General features: G+C 40.6%; 1 protein-coding gene across 4 annotated transcripts in view; it reads right to left on the reverse strand.

Annotated features, from left to right (window-relative positions):
* LOC127572118 (FERM domain-containing protein 4B-like) overlaps positions 1 to 19,845 on the reverse strand; it is a 178,692-nt gene that overhangs the window by 10,132 nt on the left and 148,715 nt on the right. For all 4 annotated transcript variants that reach the window (XM_052019011.1, XM_052019014.1, XM_052019013.1 and 1 more), the window contains 8 exons: positions 14,815 to 14,953; positions 14,519 to 14,660; positions 10,966 to 11,099; positions 5,647 to 5,766; positions 4,472 to 4,700; positions 4,185 to 4,241; positions 3,403 to 3,556; positions 597 to 767 (listed from right to left, as the gene is read on the reverse strand). In XM_052019011.1, the coding sequence (XP_051874971.1) occupies positions 597 to 767; positions 3,403 to 3,556; positions 4,185 to 4,241; positions 4,472 to 4,700; positions 5,647 to 5,766; positions 10,966 to 11,099; positions 14,519 to 14,660; positions 14,815 to 14,953 (1,146 nt within the window). The remainder of the gene's footprint in view (positions 1 to 596; positions 768 to 3,402; positions 3,557 to 4,184; positions 4,242 to 4,471; positions 4,701 to 5,646; positions 5,767 to 10,965; positions 11,100 to 14,518; positions 14,661 to 14,814; positions 14,954 to 19,845) is intronic.

The following is a 19,845-nucleotide window of genomic DNA, read 5'->3' on the forward strand; positions in this document are numbered from 1 at the left end:
CTTGCTTTTGTACTCTTATGTTTCTGTTATGCATCCAAGCTTTCTCAACTTGTCCCATCTTTTTCAGAGAGATTGTACTATTTAATTTACACTATCAGCCTCCATCCTTCCTACTGAGATACATCCCTTCACACGGCCTTGGATGAAATTTCATCAAAAACTTCCCCAACCAGTCCACCAAAAGTCTGGTACCATCCTCCTCACTGATGATTACATTTGAGATTCATGCTACGTGCAAAATGTGAAATTTGTCCCATATATCCAAGTCATTTATATGTCAAAAGGAGCAGCAGCCTAATTTTGTACTCTTACTAATTTTGGGAAGGCTAATTTACAACTGTTTGCTACCACTCTCCATTCTTCCTTTTGGTCAATTTTGTAACTATGTTGCCCTTTAATCAAAAGTTCTATGACTTCAAATTTGATAATACATCTATCATATTTCAAATGTCTTTTGAGTGCTCACATACAAGTCATTAATTGCACTTCCTTCCACAAGAAACATTATCAAATTAACTTTTGATTTCAAGCAGGCTTACTCCTGTACATTTAAGGAGTATTATTTTCAGAAACATTCAATCCCTTCAAGGACGTACCGTAATTGACTGCTACTGTAAGCATTGCGCGTCAATACTGGTGTCGCAGGCATACTTCTTCCTCCATGGCATTGTCTACCTTGAGATCTGTAAGGGCTGCTGTGTGTTGAGCTCAGTTCCCTATGTCCATGCAAAATATCCTGCAAGTAGCAACCATCATTGCTGGTGTACCTGAAAAATAATCCCATTTTAAAGTTGGTTATATTAACACTTTGAGTCAATTTTTAAGAATTCTTAAGTTTTGGAACAGTATTTTTGTAATAAAAGCAAAATTATTTTTCCAGCCAAATATTAGGAAAACAGATTCCTTTTGCATTTCAGTGGTTAACATTATTTTCCAGGAATTAACCAGTTATAAGGAACACAAGCAAATTTTTCCTCAACTGGGATGGACCTTTTGCTTCTGAGGCATTTTGTGAAATAGTATTACATAATTTTTCAGCCAGTGTCCAAGCAGATTCAACACATGCTAACCAAAAATCCTCCAAATTAATAAAATCAACAACTATTGAGCATGAAGGATTGCTTCCGAGTTCTCTGATGTGTGTCATACAAGGACAGAAGCATTGCTTCATTTACTTCTGTGAAATGAAGTAGGGTCTATAACAAATTGTTGAACACCTAGTAAATAGGACAGTGATAAAATCAAGGAGAAGGTGAACTGAAAAAAGGGAAAGTTCAAGACTCAAGCAGGGATTTGCCTTAAACTAATTGGGCAAATAAAAGGAAACAGGCTGATGATTCAGCAATGTACAATACAAGATGCACAGGGCGCGTGCTTTCTGATAACGACAAGAAAGGTATGCATCAAAGAATGGATTTTTAAAATTAAACCTACTATAAAAGGCGTATGATGAAACTGAGGCCAACAAAATCAATGATAATGAGGAGCAATCTCAAAAACAAAGGTTTAATATTAGGGGATGAAAAAGGAATTTAAAAAAACTGAAAAAAGTAGTAGAGGATTCTGTACACACAAGGTGAGAAGTAGAGGAATATTTGAAACAGCAAATAACGGGGTATCGGGGAGAGTGGAACAAAAGGACTACTTTGTAAATGCTCCAGCGTACAGTCACAAAGTATGTCATAGAATATTGTCAAACAATATGGATATGGACCACGTGCCAGTCAGACATTGAGGGCTGAAGGGCCTGTTCCTGCATTGTACTTTCTATGAATCTATGAAGTGCAACACCGAAGGGATATCTCACAATGGTTTTGGTTATAAAATGCATTTTAAAGCAGCAAAGAAGGGCAATCAAAGAGCAGAACTTAATTGAATTATGATATAGTAGCAGAGATTCGGCTACTCAAAGTTTGACATTTTTATTTACTACATTTTGGACTACAAGATGCCAGGGTAACAAAGACCATTTTGTGCCACTTAATTACCCAAATCCATATTAATCCATTGGCATAGATTGCTAAATTTGATCCACTTTAAATGCACATTAGAACATAGGAAAATACAGCACAGGAACAGGCCCTCCAATCCACAATGTCTGTACTGACCATGCCGTCAATTTAAACTGCACATCTGAACTATATCCCACCATTCCCTGCCGGTACATGTGTCTACCTAAAAGCCCCTTAAATGTTGCTTTCACCATTTCTCCGGCACCTCTCTTGGTAAACAAAAATCTTGCCTCGCACATCTCCCTTAAAGCTATGCCCTCTAGTATTTGACATTTCCCTCCTGGGAAGAAGACTGATTATTTACCCTGTATATCCCTCTCATAATTTTATATACTTCCATCAGGTTATCCCTTAGCCTCCAAAGTTTCAGAGAAAACAATCCAAGTTTGTCCAACTGCTCATTACAATGAACACATGATTTTATTTCTCGAATATATCTGTATCTTTCTTCCAGTGCAACCCATCTGCTGCCATTGCAAACTCTCTCTTTCACAGCACAGTCATGGTTTCAACCACAGTTGGTCACCACGTGATTGTGCAAGTCTTAATGTGCAAGTGGCAATTTTCAAAGGTGAGTGAGTGCTGCCTGGAAAGTGAAGTAATTGAATATTTCAGCACTATACAAGAGATGCTGTTTGCAATCCTAAGAACAGTTGTGGCCCCTGTCCACCCAGCTATTAAACTATTAATGCCGATCATGGAAGAAAGACCTATGATGGCATATAACACTGTAACTGCCATATAGATCCAAGCATTGCACATTTCTGACCACTGTAAAAAAAAATCTTTTCTTTTGGTAAATTCACTCTGCTTGATTTCCAGTTTTGTGAATCATCTCTGGAGAACATAAGCTAACACAATTCTTCTAAGTTATAGCAATATAAGTTTAAGTTCAGAATGAGAATTATGATTTTAAGAATTTAAGATTATGGACAAGTCATTCTTGTCAAAAAGAAAAAGGAAGCACGTGTAAGGTTTGTGAAGGTGAAATCAGATAAGGTCCTTCATGAACCTAAAAATAGCAGTAAAGAACTTAAACAAGCAATTTAGGAGGGCTAAAAGAGCCCATGGCAAGTAGGGGTTATGAGAATTCCACGGCATTTTATACATGGATTAGGAAAAGGAGGAGGGAAAGGGTAGGTGTACTCAAAGGAGGGAATTTGTGTGTGGAGCCAGAAGTGGGTGAGGTCCTAAATGAGTACTTCGCATTAGTAGTCACCAAGGAGAAGCTGCAGCTCTATATAATGCAGCAAACATTGAAGAAACAAGAACAAATGGTTCTCATCTAGTATAGATGCTGTGTTCTATATATCTATCTGTGTTCGATATATTCTAGTCTAGAATAGTCACACATACACAAAAATCCTAAATGAATCAGGGCATGCTTTACCTCGGATGGATGACATGTCCTTTATCATGAAACTGTTCACTTGCAGAACTCCTCCTTTGTCGACTCTGTTTAAGCTCAAGAGACTGCGGTGGAACTGGCCTTGGGGGTTGCTGGCTAGAAAAGGATCTTTTTCTTTGCATAATACGCACATCATCTGCCATAACAAACAATGGATCTCTTCAGAAATTATGAACTGCTCAAAACATCTTTTGATTGATTTGCAAACACCACAATACACACTATTACAGCTTCACCTCATGATTCATAAAGTATGTTGCAAGGAGTGCTGCTCTAACAGATTGTTCTACTATCTAGATACTGACTCACACTGGAAACCAGTCTACAGCAGCTGCTTCTCTTCTCCATCGGGTATGCACTAAGACTGGGTGTGTCCAGGCTGAGTGACCTAGGGACCAGAACACAGCTACGCCGCTACCTCCTCTTATTTGATAGAGCACGAACAAAAAGATATTTCAAATTCAACTTTGAAAATTGTTCTGCCTCAAAGGAATGTAAATTTTGAAATTACTCATGCAATTTTCCATGAAAACAAACTGGTCAAACTAGACACAAGAGACTGCAGGTGCTGGAATCTGGAGCAAAAAAAACAAACTGCTGGGGCAACTCAGTGGATTGAGCAGCATCTGTGAGGCAGAGGGATAGTCGATGTTTTGGGTCGAGACTCTGCAGGTTGAACTTGAACCCTGGCATTAAACCATATTATGCACATGGTGGCATTGTTAATATCTACAGCATTCTAACTTGATGCTTTCACAACTTACCGTCATCTGCTGTATTTGTGTCTGATAAAGAACTGGTTTCTGAGGGTATGACCTCATCTATGCGGGGGGGAGAAAAGGTGAAATGTCTCAAAATGAGTGTTTAACTCAACAGAAGCAAAATTATCTACAGAATGTTTACTGAGAAAAACACATGTTATTGTTTTATTTTCTGGAAAATACATGAATGCAACACCCCAATAATGGTGAGAAAAGTGTTTCAGCTAAGTTGATTTATATTGTAAACCCCATTATTTAAAGTGAAACTGGAGTAGTAATTCATTTATTACCTGGAATTATGAGGGAGGCTCTCTGAATAGGTTTTCTCCCACATTTTATTCTGTATTCATTACTCGCATTCTCTATCTCCTGAAGCTTTTTCAGAGCATCGATGTAGTCCTGTTTCCTCTTCTTTTTAACATTCTTGCATATTTCAGGGTCACTGGCCAATTTTCTTGCAGCTTCCACAATTTTCTGCTGAATGACAAACTTACTCTCCAGATTTTGTAAATGTGGATCCTAAAATGCAGTGTAACAGAAAAATCAATATTTATACTTATTGCTGCCTAGAAATTTATCCCTGGTTGGTATGCACTGAATGCCTCTGAATTTTAAGTTCCATTGAAGTTAATGGAACATAACTTTGGAGGCAAACTACAGTGTGGTATTGCAAGCACAGAGCACCTTCAGCACTGCCGACCAGGGACGAATTTCTAGACATTCGTCTTTAAACTGACATTTACAAATCCTATGGAAAACGATGTCTTCACATGACAATCTTTGGAGTACACCTTCTAATGGGCAATTAGGATGGGGCAATAAATGCAGGCCTTGCCTTTGCATCCAATGAAAATAATATAATTTCTTCCTGATGCATTAGGGCTATTTCACAAGATGATTTCCCACACCTATAATAATATAGTTACAACATTAACATTCTTTCCTGATGACAATCATCTGCTGGTATGCATGGTGAAAAATTAACTCCAGCCATGGTTCAGTAAAAGAGTCATATTTGTATGGATAATGATAAATGCAAGGTCTCCGTGATTTAATCTAGCCTGTGGTTGGGAGAGGTTTTATTTTGGTGGTGGTGGGGGGGGGGGGGGTGGTGGGGGGGAGTGGTGGTGGTGGTGGTTTGCAGGGAGAGAGTGGCAAAGGGACGGAATTAAAAGTCAGCTGAACTTCTCACTCTGGGTTGTTTATCTTTGAACCTGCTGGGAAATGAAATTTAGGAAAGGGCAATCTTTTGGCAAGAGTGCAGTCTGTGTGAACTCATGGATAAAGAATGCCATTTGTTGCAGAACCTGTGGCACAGTACTCCAAACATGTACTTTCAACTTCAGGACTAACCAGCTTCAAGGCTTAAAATTATGGGTCGAAATTAAAGGTGACTATGGCCTTTGTAATGCAACATTTTTGTTCGGTTGTCTCTGATCAGACCCATTGTCATTTGGATACTTGCCTCCTCACTTTGTAGTAGGGTGTCATCCAGTTTGAAAGCTGTACCTACTCGTCGTCTGACACGTGGAAGTTCTTCTCCCAAGGTATGTGGATACTCTTTTGGTAGTTTTCCTATTAATTCCTAAAATGGAAAGTACAACAGATTACAGCCAACAGCAAATTCTTAAAATAAAAGAATTGGCATTTATATAGATTTTTTCACATCTGCGGGTCATCCAAAAATATAACAAATACTTCCGAAGAAGGGCCTTTGTTGTAACGTAGGGAAACTGGCAGGCAATTTGCACACAAGACCCCACTAACAGTGAACAACAAACAAGATGCTGGAGAAACTCAGAAGGCAAGGCAGTACCTATGGAGGGAAATGGACAGTGAAAGTTTGGGTCGAGACCCTTCATCTGGAATTTCATCACTGCAGATGAAGGGTCTCAATCTGAAACACTGACTGTCCATTTCCCTCCATAGATGCTGCCTGACCCACTGAGTTGCTCCAGCATCTTGTTTGTTGTTCCAGATTCCAGCATCTGCGGTCTCTTGTGTTTCCACTAACCATAAGGCATGGGAGCAGAATTAGGCCATTCAGGCCATCGAGTCTGCTATGCCATTTGATCATGGCTGATTTATTTTTTCCTCTCAACCCCACTCTCCTGCCTCCTGCCCGTAAACTTTGACACCCTTACTACTCAAGAACCTATCAACCTCTGCTTTAGGGCTACGCAATGACTTCACCTCGACAGCCGTCTGTGGCAATGAATTCCACAGATTCACCACCCTCTGGCTAAAGAAATTCCTCCTCATTTCTGTTCAAAAGGGACACACTTTTATTCTCAGGCTGCGCCCTCTGGTCCTAGACTTTCCCACTACTGGAAGCATCCTTTCTACGTCCACTCTATCCTTTCAATAATCGGTAGATTTCAATGAGATCCTCCCTCATCCTTCTAAACTCCAGCGAGTACAGACTCAGAGCCATCAAACTCTCCTCATACATGAACCCTTTCATCCCAGAGATCATTCTCGTAAACCTCCTCTAGACCCTCTCCAACGCCATCACATCCTTCCTTACATATGGGGCCCAAAACTGCTCACAATACTCCAAATGTGGTCTGACCAATGCCTGATAAAGCCTCAGCATTACATCCTTGCTTTTATATTCTAGTCCTCTTGAAATGAATGCTAACATTGCATTTGCCTTCCTTACTACTGATTCAACCTGCAAGTTAACCGTTAGGGAATCCTGCACTAGGACTCCGAAGTCCCTCTGCACCTCCGATTTCTAAATTCTCTCCTCATTTAGAAAATAGTCTACACCTTTATTCCTTCTACCAAAGTGCATGACCGTACACATCCCTATGCTGTATTCCATCTGCCACTTCTTTGCCCATTCTCCCAACCTGTCCAAGTCCTTCTGCAGACTCCCTGCTTCCTCAACATCACCTGCCCCTCCACCTATCTTGATATCATCTGCAAGATTGGCCACAAAGCCATCAATTCCGTCATCCAGATCATTAACACATAATGTGAAAAGTAGTGGACCCAACACTGACCCTTGCAGAACAACACTAGTCACTGGCAGCCAACCAGAAAAGGCCCCCTTTATTCCCACTCTTTGCCTTCTGCCAGTCAGCCAATCTTCTATCCATGCTAGTACCTTTCCTGTAATACCATGGGCTCCTATCTTGCTTAGCAACCTCATGTGCGGCACCTTGTCAAAGGCCTTCTGAAAATCCAAGAAAACCACATCCAACTGACTCACTTTGTCTATCCTGCCTGTTACTTCCTCAAAGAATTCCAACAGATTTGTCAGGCAAGATCTCCCATAGAACCATAGAAAACTACAGCACAGAAAACAGGCCATTTGGCCCTTCTAGTCTGTGCCGAAACATTATTCTGCTAGTCCCATTTACCTGCCCCCAGCCCATACCCCTCCAGACCTCTCTCGTCCATGTATCGATCCAATTTACTCTTAAAAGTTAAGAGCGAGCCCGCATTTACTACATCAGATGGCAGCCCATTCCACACTCCCACCACTCTTTGAGTGAAGAAGTTCCCTCTAATGTTCCCCCTAAACCTTTCCCCTTTCACCCTACCTTTCTCCCCTTAAGGAAACCATGCTGACTTTGGCCTATTTTATCATGAGTTCCAAGTACCCCGAAAACTCTTACCAACCACTGAAATCAGGCAAACCTGCCGATAATTTCCTGTCTTTTGCCTCTCTCCCTTCTCAAAGAGTGGAGCAACATTTGTGATTTTCCAGTCCTCTGGAACCATTCCCGACTCTAATGATTCTGAAAGATCACTACTAATGCCTCCACAATCTCTTCAGCTACCTCTTTCAGGACCCTGGGGTGTAGTCCATCCGGTCCAGGTGACTCATCCGCCTTCAGACCTTTCAGCTTCCCAAGCATCTTGTCCTTCATAATAGCAACTACACTCACTCCTACCCCAACTTTCTTGAATTTCTGGCACGTGTCTTCCACAGTGAAGACTGATGCAAAATGCTTATTCTGTTGATCTGCTATTTCTTTGTTCCCCATTACTACTTCTCCAGCGTCATTTTCCAGTGGTCCGATGTCCACTCTTGCCTTTCTTTCATTCTTTATATATCTGACAAACTTTTGATATCCTCTTTTATATTATTGGCTAGCTTACCTTCATATTTCATCTTTTCTCCTCTTATTGCTTTTCTAGTTGCCTTCTGTTGGTTTTTAAAAGCTTTCTGATCTTCTAACTTCCCCCTAATTTTTGCAATATTGTATGCCCTCTCTTTTGCTTTTATGCTGTCTTTGACTTCCCTTGTCAGCCACGGATGCCTCATCCTCCCTTTAGAATACTACTTCTTCGGGATGGAATGATCCTGCGTCTTCCAAATTACTCCCAGGAACTCCTGCCATTGCTGCTCTACCGTCATCCCAGCTAGGGTTCCCTTCCAATCAACTTTGGCCAGCTCCTCTCATGCCTCTGTAGTTATCTTTACTCAACCAATACTGATACATCCAATTTTAGCTTCTTCTCAAACTGCAGGGTGAATTCTATCATATTATGATCACTGCCTCCTAAGGGTTCCTTTACCTTAAGCTTCCTAATCGAATCTGGTTCATTGCACAACACCAAATCCAGATTTGCCTTTTCGCTAGTGGGCTTGACTACAAACTACTCTGAAAAGCCATCTCATAGGCATTCTACAAATTTCTTTTCTTGGGATCCAATGCCAACCTGATTTTCCCCAGTCTACCTGCATACTGAAGTCCCCCATGACCACCATAACAGTGCCTTTCTTACATGCCTTTTCTATCTCCTGTTGTAACTTGTACCCCACATCCTGGCTACTATTTGGATCCTGCATATAACTCCCATCAGGGTTTTTTTTACCCTTGCAGTTTCTTAACTCTATCCATAAGGATTCTACATCTTCTGATCAGATGTCATTTCTTGCTAAGGATTTGATTTCACTTTTTTTTTACCAACAGAGCCACCCCATCCCCTCTGCCCACCTGCTTGTCTTTTCGATAGGATGTGTATCCTTGGATGTTTAGCTCCCAGCTGTGATCTTCTTTCAGACATGACTCTGTGATGCACACAACATTCGTACCTGCTAATTTCTAACTGTGCTAAAAGCTCATCTACTTTGTTTCATATACTGTGTGCATTCAAATATAACACCTTCAGTCCTGTATTCACCACTCTTCTTCTCAAATTTGTCTCCATGTTGCCTGAAGTTAAATTCTTATCCCTTTCTACACTTTGTCTTATTTTTTATTTTGGAGACTTCAGTAACCTCTCCTGCGCTCTCCTTCCCTTTTACTTTATCCATACTTTTCCAATCCGTTGAACCCACCCCCCTACTATTTTGTTTAAAGCCATACGCACAGCCCTAATTATGTGATTCGCCAGGACCGTGGTCCTAGCATGGTTCAGGTGGAGCCCGTCCCATCGGAACAGCTCGCTCCTTCCCAATACTGGTGCCAGTGTCCCATGAATTCAGACCCACTTCTCCCAAACCAATCTTTGAATCATGCATTTAACTCTCTGATCTTATTAACCATGTGCCAAGTTGCATGTGGCTCAGGTAGTAATCCAGAGATTATTACCTTTTTAGTTCTGCTTTTTAATTTAGTCCCTAGCTGCTTAAATTCCCTCAGCAGAACCTCTTTCCTTGTTCTACCTAAGTCACTGGTACCCATATGGACCACGACAACTGGATCTTTCCCCTTGCACTCCAAGTTCCTCTGCAGGTCAGATGAGATGTTTTGAACCTGGGCACCGGGCAGGCAACACAGCCTTCGGGACTCTCGATGCTTGAGAATTGTGAGAATTGTGTCTATTCCCCTGACTATACTATCCCCAATTACAACTGCATTTCTCTTCTCTCCCCACTGTTGAATGGCTCCCTGAACCACTTACCATGGTTAGGTTGCTCATTACGGTGATGCTCTCAATGGATAGCAATTGCCAAAGAATCCTTCAGATATGTGCTGAGTTTAATGCACCAACTGAAGGAGGGTCCATTCGGACTCTGGAGCTGTTTAATGAGATCTTGGATGACATAACCTTAAGCCTCAACTTCCACTTTCCTGTGTGTCCCCCCACAGGGGATTCTTGATAATCCCATAGTCCAAAGATTTTAGACCTGAACATATCCAACTCACCATCCTCCATAACTCTCTGGGTAGAGAATTCTAAAGATCCAACACTCTCTCAGAAAAGAAATTCCTCCTCATCCTTGTCTGAAGTATTCTGAAGCTGTGACCCCTGGATCTGAATTCTGCCAAGAGGGGAAACATCCTTGCAGCATCTACCTCGTCAAGCCCCCTCAGAACACAGGAGCAACAAACAATCTGCTGAAGGAACTCGCAAGTTCAAGCAGCATCTGTGAGGGGGAAAGGAATTGTTGACGTTTCGTACATTCCTGAGATTCCTCCTCTCCACCCTCCACAGATGCTGCTTGACCTGTTGAGTTCTGCCAGTAGATTGTTCGTTGCTGCAGATTCCAGCATCTGCAGTTGCCCGTTTCCTCTGAGTAAGTATTTTTTCCTCACTCTTCTGAACTCTGATGAGTATGGGCTCAGCCTGCTCAATTGTTCACTTCCTCAGTACTGGACTAGATTGTCAACACAGATTTTATGCTCAAGTTCAATGAGTGGGAGTTGAACATCCAACCTTCTGACTCAGAGGAGAGATGCTACCAACTGAGCCACAGCTGACACAAATTACAGTCATAAAAGAAACACAAAGAAATGATTGAACATTTGCAATGATAAGAGCTATTTAAAGTAGCAGAATACAGAAAACATTGAACTTATGTTTACAAGGTTATACTTACTGCTTCTCGCAAACAGAGTTTCTTTAATTCTTCCGTTCTTTGGTTGAGGGCATCTTCCAAAGCACTTCGACGCTGTTTCAACTCAATTAGTTTTTCTTTTTTCAGTTCATCACTGACTTCAGAATCCTGAGAACCTAAATGGATACATGCCATTGTTACCACTCACATCTAAGTAATATGAAGAAAAACATGGACATTACTATATGCAATAAAGGTGAGCTTTTGTGGGTTCAAAACAGTACAATGCAGAACTGCACTAACAACAGATGTGCTCTCTTCAGGATCTGAAGAGATGTCTGTGTGGTCAGTAGAAACAGAATGCAGGATCTGGCAAGAGGGATGTTGTTACTATTAACTTGTAAGTATATCAACTTGTTGTGTTTGGCGGCCTTTTATAATGCCTTTGGCACACATAGCAATTAATATCACCTTGCAGATTAACACTCTCAGGTTTTCATTTCATTTTAAAAATACAAGGAATCCTTTATTTGTACAACCTGGCCATCCCCGAATGGAGAGCAATTTAACTTTACAGAATTTTGTAAGAAATAATTTGATTCATATAAAAAAAATCTAATTTTCCATATTTTCAAATCTTGAAGATGAATCTACTCCTGCACAATATATGTACCTGTACATACTACTTTAAAGCTTAAATTAATTGTATATTAAAAACAAAAACAGAATCAATTTTGATATAAAGTGCTACAGTCTCATGTGTTTTAAAGACTCCATTAACTGGAACTTGAAATCAATACATTGCATTATCATTTGAAGTCGTCTCCACCTATTGATTTTCACAGATGACTGAGCATCTGTAAGGGCACAGCTACAAACAATGCTAGGGTTTAGCTGACCCCAACACAGACTCACTGGATATAGCACATTGTCTTTAATATTGCTGAATCTTTTAAAATCTGATAAGGCTTGTTGTGTTCCAAAAACAAGATTGCTTTTTGGCTACAAATATAAAACTATACCACATATTTATTTGGCAGCACATAGAAAGATGATAGAATATTTAATTCAAACCTGTATGTGATAAAAGTTAAAACTTCAATGATTTTTCCCCTCTGATTCTTTGTCCTGCTCACTCGACTTCCTAATCCTGTAAAAGATCTACACTGCAGGTACGAGCTGCAAAAATGCAGCTTTGACAAGTTTTCTGATTTATTGCTGCCAGCAGAGCCCCAGTGTTATAAGCCAGATTCACAGTTATGCATTGAGCATAGATCCTCAGCAGCACATTTTACTCCTTTCTCAACAAAATAAAATTTACGTTTGGAATTACCCTTCAAGTATCTCTCATCTATGGTGGCATCCAAAAGTTTGGGCACCCCGGTCAAAATTTCTGTTACTGTGAATAGCTAAGCGAGTAAAAGATGACCTGATTTCCAAAAGGCATAAAGTTAACAGATGACACATTTCTTTAATATTTTAAGCAAGATTACTTTTTTATTTCCATCTTTTACAGTTTCAAAATAACAAAAAAGGAAAAGGGCCCGAAGCAAAAGTTTGGGCACCCTGCATGGTCAGTACTTAGCAACACCCCCTTTGGCAAGTATCACAGCTTGTAAATGCTTTCTGTAGCCAGCTAAGAGTCTTTCAATTCTTCCCTGGGGGATTTTCACCCATTCTTCCTTGCAAAAGGCTTCCAGTTCTGTGAGATTCTTGAGCCGTCTTGCATGCACTGCTCTTTTGAGGTCTATCCACAGATTTCCGATGATGTTTAGGTCAAGGGACTGTGAGGACCATGGCAAAACCTTCAGCTTGTGCCTCTTCAGGTAGTCCATTGTGGATTTTGAGGTGTGTTTAGGATCATTATCCTGTTGTAGAAGCCATCCTCTTTTCATCTTCAGCTTTTTTTTTTACAGAGAGCGTGATGTTTGTTTCCAGAACTTGCTGGTATTTAATGAAATTCAATCTTCCCTCTACCAGTGAAACATTCCCCGTGCCACTGGCTGCAACACAAGCCCAAAGCATGATTGATCCACCCCTGTGCTTAACAGTTGGAGAGGTGTTCTTTACATAAAATTCTGCACCCTTTTTTCTCCAAACATACCTTTGCTCATTGGGGCCAAAAATTTCTATTTTAACTATATCAGTCCACAGGACTTGTTTCCAAAATGCATCAGGCTTGTTTAGATATTCCTTTGCAAACTTCTGACGCTGAATTTTGTGGTGAGGACGCAGGAAAGGTTTTCTTCTGATGACTTCCATGAAGGTCATATTTGTGCAGGTGTCACTGCACAGTAGAACAGTGCACCACCACTCCAGGGTCTGCTAAATCTTCCTGAAGGTCTTTTGCAGTCAAACAGGGGTTTTGATTTGCCTTTCTAGCAATCCTATGAGCAGTTCTCTCGGAAAGTTTTCTTGGTCTTCCAGACCTCAACTTGACCTCCACCGTTCCTGTTAACTGCCATTTCTTAATACATCACGAACTGAGGAAACGGCTACCTGAAAATGCTTTCCTATCTTCATATAGCCTTCTCCTGCTTTGTGGGCATCATTTATTTTAATTTTCAGAGTGCTAGGCAGCTGCTTAGAGGAGCCCATGGCTGCTGGTTGTTGGGACAAGGTTTGAGGAGTCAGGGTATTTATAAAGCTTTGAAATTTGCATCACCTGGTCTTTCCTAATGATGACTGTGAACAAGCCATAGCCCTAACAAGCTAATGAAGGTCTGAGACCTTGGTAAAAGTTATCTGAGAGCTCAAATTTCTTGGGGTGCCCAAACTTTTGCATGGTGCTCCTTTCCTTTTTTCACTCCAAAATTGTACAAAACAAAAATAATACACTAATCTTGCTTAAAATGTTGAAAAGGAAGTTTCATCTTTAAGACTTTTGGAGATCAGTTCATGTTCTACTCACTTAACTATTCACAGTAACAGAAATTTTGACCAGGGGTGCCCAAACTTATACATGCCACTGTATATCTTTGCAAACTCTGCCCTCTGAGGTGGAGAAGGGGAAAACTGGGTTAGTGGATATGCAAGATTATTCAGCATTCTGTGAAACATTTAAATACAATTCAGTTATTTAAATTACAAGTTCACTAACATCGAAACAAAGACTACACTGTACTAAAATAAAATACTGCTGAGTGCAGAGTCGATTGCTGTCATGTGAATAAGCAAGTTTCAGTAACATGTGCAATGTCATGGTTTTGTGTGAAATTCAAAATACTTCATATTCTTTATCGGTATTTTGTGGATTTAAAAAGAGTTGACTCTTCCAGTGACAGTACAGTTTGATCAAGCATCAAAATATTTTAAGAAAATAGAGAATTAATCATATCAGCAACATACCTGTACACATGAAATGGTTCAACATTTTAAATTCCTATTTACTTTATTTAATGAAGATTTCACTCAAAGTAAATTAAACTCTGGAACTATGTTACATATCCAATAAAAGTAATATTACAACAGTTAACTATTTGAAAACTTGGAAGTAAATGCAGATATTTCTAGAAAATTGTTAATGACTCCATCCTTTTTTACAGTTGAAACACTTTAAATGGGATGTTGGAAACATGCATAGAAAATAGCTTACCTGAGGAGATTAGGCTGCCATTACTAGCTGTTATAATCGGATTTTTTCTGTCCTCATTTGCCAGTTTAGAAGCTTTAGGCATTCCAGTGTCAGTCAAGTCCATTGCAATATCGCTGAGACTTCTTGCTGATGGAATCTTTGCCTATAGGAGTCAAAAGAAATATTAAAATGATCTCCTTAGAAGTCACAAAAGGATCATAGTTGAGTCTGAGGGTCAGAGAATGACACTTCCAACAGATGTTCAAATCTGCACATCAACATTTAAGTTGTAATCCACTTTCCCATCAACAACTTACTTTGCTTTGTTTCCTGTCCAGGTAGAATTGATGTTGACTTATTGCCATCACCCAAATGGATTTTATCAGTGAGGTACTAGCATACCATGTATGTACCACCAGACCCGTCTGTCCAAACGTTCTTCTTGATAATGGTACTCTGCAAAAATAGGATTTATTGCCATTTGGATCCAGAAGTACAGATTTGCAGCAAATATAATAATAAAAAAAATAACAAATCCCAGAGGAACATGTGGTTCAACTTAATTTAAAACAAGAGATTTTAAATGCTGCCAAATGAGTACAAACGGCTCTTGTGTTACGACAGGGTTCCATTCATAAGAACTGTTCTTAACCTGAATTTTTCATCAGTCAGGAATGAACGAAACACTGTACGTGGGAGGATCACAGAAACAGCTGTGAGGGGAGAGTGAGCAGGTGTGGGAAGAGCGGCCGCAAGTCGTCCTCACTGACTCACTTCAGTTCGGCCCAGCCCCCAATTGTTGTTGCTCGAGAGGGCGGGGGAGAGAGGGCACACAGAAATGCCCTGCTTACACTCGGCAGAAGATGCCTGCAGCAGCCAGCAAATCCATCCCCACACAGACCTCTAAACAGATGGCAATAATTGTTGCTGAAAATATCACCCCTGCCTCAGCCACATTCAACTGCACGGTCAGGCAATGGTAGCTCAAAATCACTTGATTCATTTCACACTCACCTGTGAAGCTTTGCTATAAAGTCAGGGTAGCTTAACTTGTTTCAAAAATTGTTTAACAATTCATTGGAAAATTTTTGTGAAGTTGAAAGCTTGTCAGTCAGCTCATTCCTACGTACGGGTTTCCATAAGTCAGGCGTTCGTAACTCGGGAAGGGCCTGTACTACGTCCAATATTTGTTATTTTCAGCAAAGTATGACCAGAGAATTTATGAAGGGAGAAAAAAAAATGTAAACCAGCAACAGGTGGGACAGTGGTGCAGTCAGTGTTGCTGCTTCACAGCTCCACTGACACGGGTGTTGTATCTATCGAGTTTGTGTGTTGTCCTGGAGACTGCACTGGTTTTCCCCAGGTGCTCTGGTTTCTTCCCACATCCCAAAGATGAGCTGAGAGAATTTTCTACTGTACATTACTCCTTAGTACAAGTAGGTGGCAAAAGAGTCAAAGGGAATTTGACTTTCATGTCAGACAGACAGGTTGCTGGGATACAAAGGAATAAGAGAGAGAATGGAATTGATGGGTTTCTCTGCTGGGAGCTGGTGTGGACTCACTCTGGCAGATAGCCACCTCCTGTGTCATAAGTAAGCCAGTCACACAAAAAAGATTGCAAATGTTCCTATCGGTAACAAAAGGCAAGAGATTAACAAATTATGTGAGCTATATTCACGTGTTAAAAACTTGGGAAATGTTGGGCCCCAGAGGGATGCAAGTGTCCTTGCACATGAATCACACAAACCTAACCTGCAGATACAACAGAAATTGTAACACAATTAAGAAATGGAAGAGGTGTTAAAATAGCTTGTATTTTCTTGATAAATGATTGGAATCAGAGAGTTAAACAGCACAGAAATAGACGTTTTGTTTCAGCCGCTCTGCATCAATCGTCAAGCACCCACTTGCGCTTTTCTTGCACTAATCCTACACTAATCTCATTTTATTCCCATCAACTCCCCGCAGATTCTAGTATTCTACCACTCACTCAAACATTAGGGGCAATCTACAGTTGCCAATCAACCTACCAACCCACATGCCTTTGGGATGTGGAAGGAAACTGGAGCACCTGGATGAAATCCATGGGGTCAAAGGGAGAATGTGCAAATTCCACACAAACAACACGCCAGATCAGGATTGAACCCATGCCATGAAACCAAGGATCTTGGTAAGAATGAGGATGAAGGAATTAGTATTTAGAGTCGTAGAGTCATACAGCACGGAAGGCCCTTTGGTCCAACTGGTCCATGCCAACCAAGATAGTCCCATTTGCTCCTGTTTGGCCGATTTGTAAAGAAATAGCATGGAAGAAATAAATGAGACTATAGACCAATAAATTCTCTGGCTCTGATGGCCTTGAGACCAATGTTTATCCACCAAAATAGTGGATGCAATAGCTTTCAGAATTTCTACTTCTTTGAGTATCCTCGTAGCTGGGAAAAAGCAAAGATAAATTTTCTGTTCAGGAAAAGAGGGAACAAGAAAATAGTTAGTTATTGGCCCATTAGACCGACACCTATTGTAGGGGATTGCTAGAATCCATTATTTGGGACTTTGCAACAGGACACTTAGGATGTAGCCAGCACAGATCTAGGAACTGGAAATTATATTGGGAGTTTTTGAGATTATAATCAATATAGTTAAGGAGAACCAGTAATTTATTATATTTGGATATTCAACTCTAACTTGAAAAAGTGTCACATAATAATTATGTAAAATTAGTTGGTATTCCTATATTAAACTGGATTGAGGATTGGTTTACCTAAATAAAACATTAGGTATAAACTGGGCATTTTGGGATGAGAGGGTGTAACTAGTAGGGCATAAAAGGTTAGTGTTTGGATCTGAGCTATTTACACATTATAATCAATAACTTAGATATTGCTGTGGTGTAGGGATAGTGTCATTTAACCATGTTTGCCAATGACACAAAGGTACATAGGAATGCAAGCTGTGAGATGGACACAAAGAAGCTGCAAAGGGTTGTAGGCAAGTTATGTGGGTGGGCTGGAGTGTGAAATGTTTTCAACCTTGATTAAAAACATAGAAAATTAAAATATTTTTAAATGGTGACAGCATGAGAAACGTTAGGTTCCAGAGGGATGCAAGTGTTCTTGTGCATGTATTATACAAAGTTTACATGTAGATGCAGCAAGCAATTAGTAATAATTAGCCTTTAATAGAAAGGATTGGAAATATAATGGTAAAAAAGTACGGTTGCTGTTACATAAGGGCTTATTGAGACTATATCTAGAGTGCGATATATAGTTTTGGTCCCCTTATCCAAGGAAGGGTGTACTATTCTCATCAAAAGTGTAATGAAGGTTCCTTAGATTCATTTCTATGATGAGAGCTTTGCCATTTCAGTTGACGAGGAAAACAGATGATTATCTCAATGGAACATTTAAAACACTAATGGGGTTTGACAGGGTGGATGTTGGGAAGATATCGTCCCTGGCTGGGAAGACTAAAACAAAAGACTGCAGGCTCAGGGGAAGAGGTGATCAGCCTTAAAAGATTGAAATAAGTTGAATTTTTATTTTCATTTGAGGCACTGTGAACCTTTGGAATAGGAAGGACGTGATTGCACTGGAGAGAGTGCAGAGAAGATCCACCAGGATGTTGCCTGGATTTTGTCACAGGGAGAGATCAGATAGGCTGGGCTTGTTTTTGATAAGATATCTTTAGTAGTCACATGTATATTGAAACACACAGTGAAATGCATCTTTTGCGTAGAGTGTTCTGGGGGCAGCCTGCAAGTGTTGCCACGCTTCTGGCACCAACACAGTATGCCCACAACTTCCTAACCTGCACGTCTTTGGAATGTGGGAGGAAACCAGAGCACCTAAAGGAAACCCACGCAGACACGGGGAGAACGTACAAACTCCTTACAGACAGTGGCCGGAATTGAACCTGGATTGCTGGCACTATAATAGCGTTAAGCTAAGCACTGCACTACCGTGCCTGCCCTTGGAGCGAATATATATTGTACTCCAGATATGGTCTCAACAAGCCCTTATGTAACAGCAACAGTCTTTTCTTTTTCTTGGAGCAAAAGAGGCTGAGGGATGACTTAATAGAAGTATACAACTGCATGAGAGACATAGGGCAGAGAGTCAAAATATTTGTCCCATGGTAGGGGACAACAATAGAGCATAGGTTTAAGGTGAGAGAAAGGAACTTTAAAGGGGATCCGAGAGAAAGTTTTGGTTTTACATAGAAAATGGTTGATATATGGAACGCGCTGTCAGAGGCGAAGGTGGAATCAGATACAAATACTGCATTTAAGAAGCACTTAGGTAGGCCAGGCATAGAAGGATATGGTCCTAATGCAGACAAACAAGATTAGTGTAGATGGGCAAAAAAGGTCGGCATGGACGTCGTGGGCCAAGGCGCCCATTTCTGTGTTGCATGACTCTGACTCTCCACCCTGAGGGCTGTGGATGTTTACGTGCTGAAAACAGTATCCAAATATTGATCAATCTCTAGTACACTATGGAATACAAGGATAGTGTGGGAAGATGGAGTTGAATATAAGAGTAGCCATAATTGTATTGAAAGACGGAACAGGCTCGAAATGTTGATCAGCCTACTTTTGCTTATTTGGATTTAGCACAAACAGCACTGAATGGTATACATTTAAGATTTAATGTGTTCAATTAAACATTGATGGAATGTTGGTATTAACTGCACATTTTCAGTTGTTTTGGAACTGGGCTGAAATGCAAAAAAATCTCTTGTTTAACTGATGAGTCTTGCATTATACTCTTCTCTGTGGATTGTCACCTTGTCGTGGTGGAGAAGCTTGTGTGGTCCTGAGATCCTGAGAGCGATGCTGCCTAGAGCTATGCTCCTGGTAGGGTCACCCACGGCAGTAAGGTTGATGATGAGGTCCCTGACAAAGAACAATCCAACCAAGACCTCAACGGTGGACAGGCGGACGAAGTTATTTCGAACTCAACAGCTGTGAAGGCGGATGAAGGCTGCAACAAATCCATCAGCTTCAATTGTCTTGGTTTCCATGCCATTGGAATCAGTTGGTTGATTTGTGAAGTATCGCGTGCTTTTTGTAGTGCAACATCAAGTACACGTTAAACAAATACACGCACAGGCATCTTCGCTCTGTGGGCTACCAGAGCCAAGATTGAACTCATAAGCCACTTGAGAGCCCATAAATAGATCAACGGAACGAAAACCATCATCCTTGACCTCGAGGGATAGCCATGATGATGACGATACTACTTACAAGTGCTCCCTCAACAGAAAAGGGACAGATGGCCTGGGACTGTAGGCTTCTCTCTAGCTGCTATGTCAATGTATTACTTCAAGGACCAACTGAGAGAAAG

Source organism: Pristis pectinata, chromosome 6 (genome assembly GCF_009764475.1).
Source record: "Pristis pectinata isolate sPriPec2 chromosome 6, sPriPec2.1.pri, whole genome shotgun sequence".
Lineage (NCBI taxonomy): Eukaryota > Metazoa > Chordata > Chondrichthyes > Rhinopristiformes > Pristidae > Pristis > Pristis pectinata.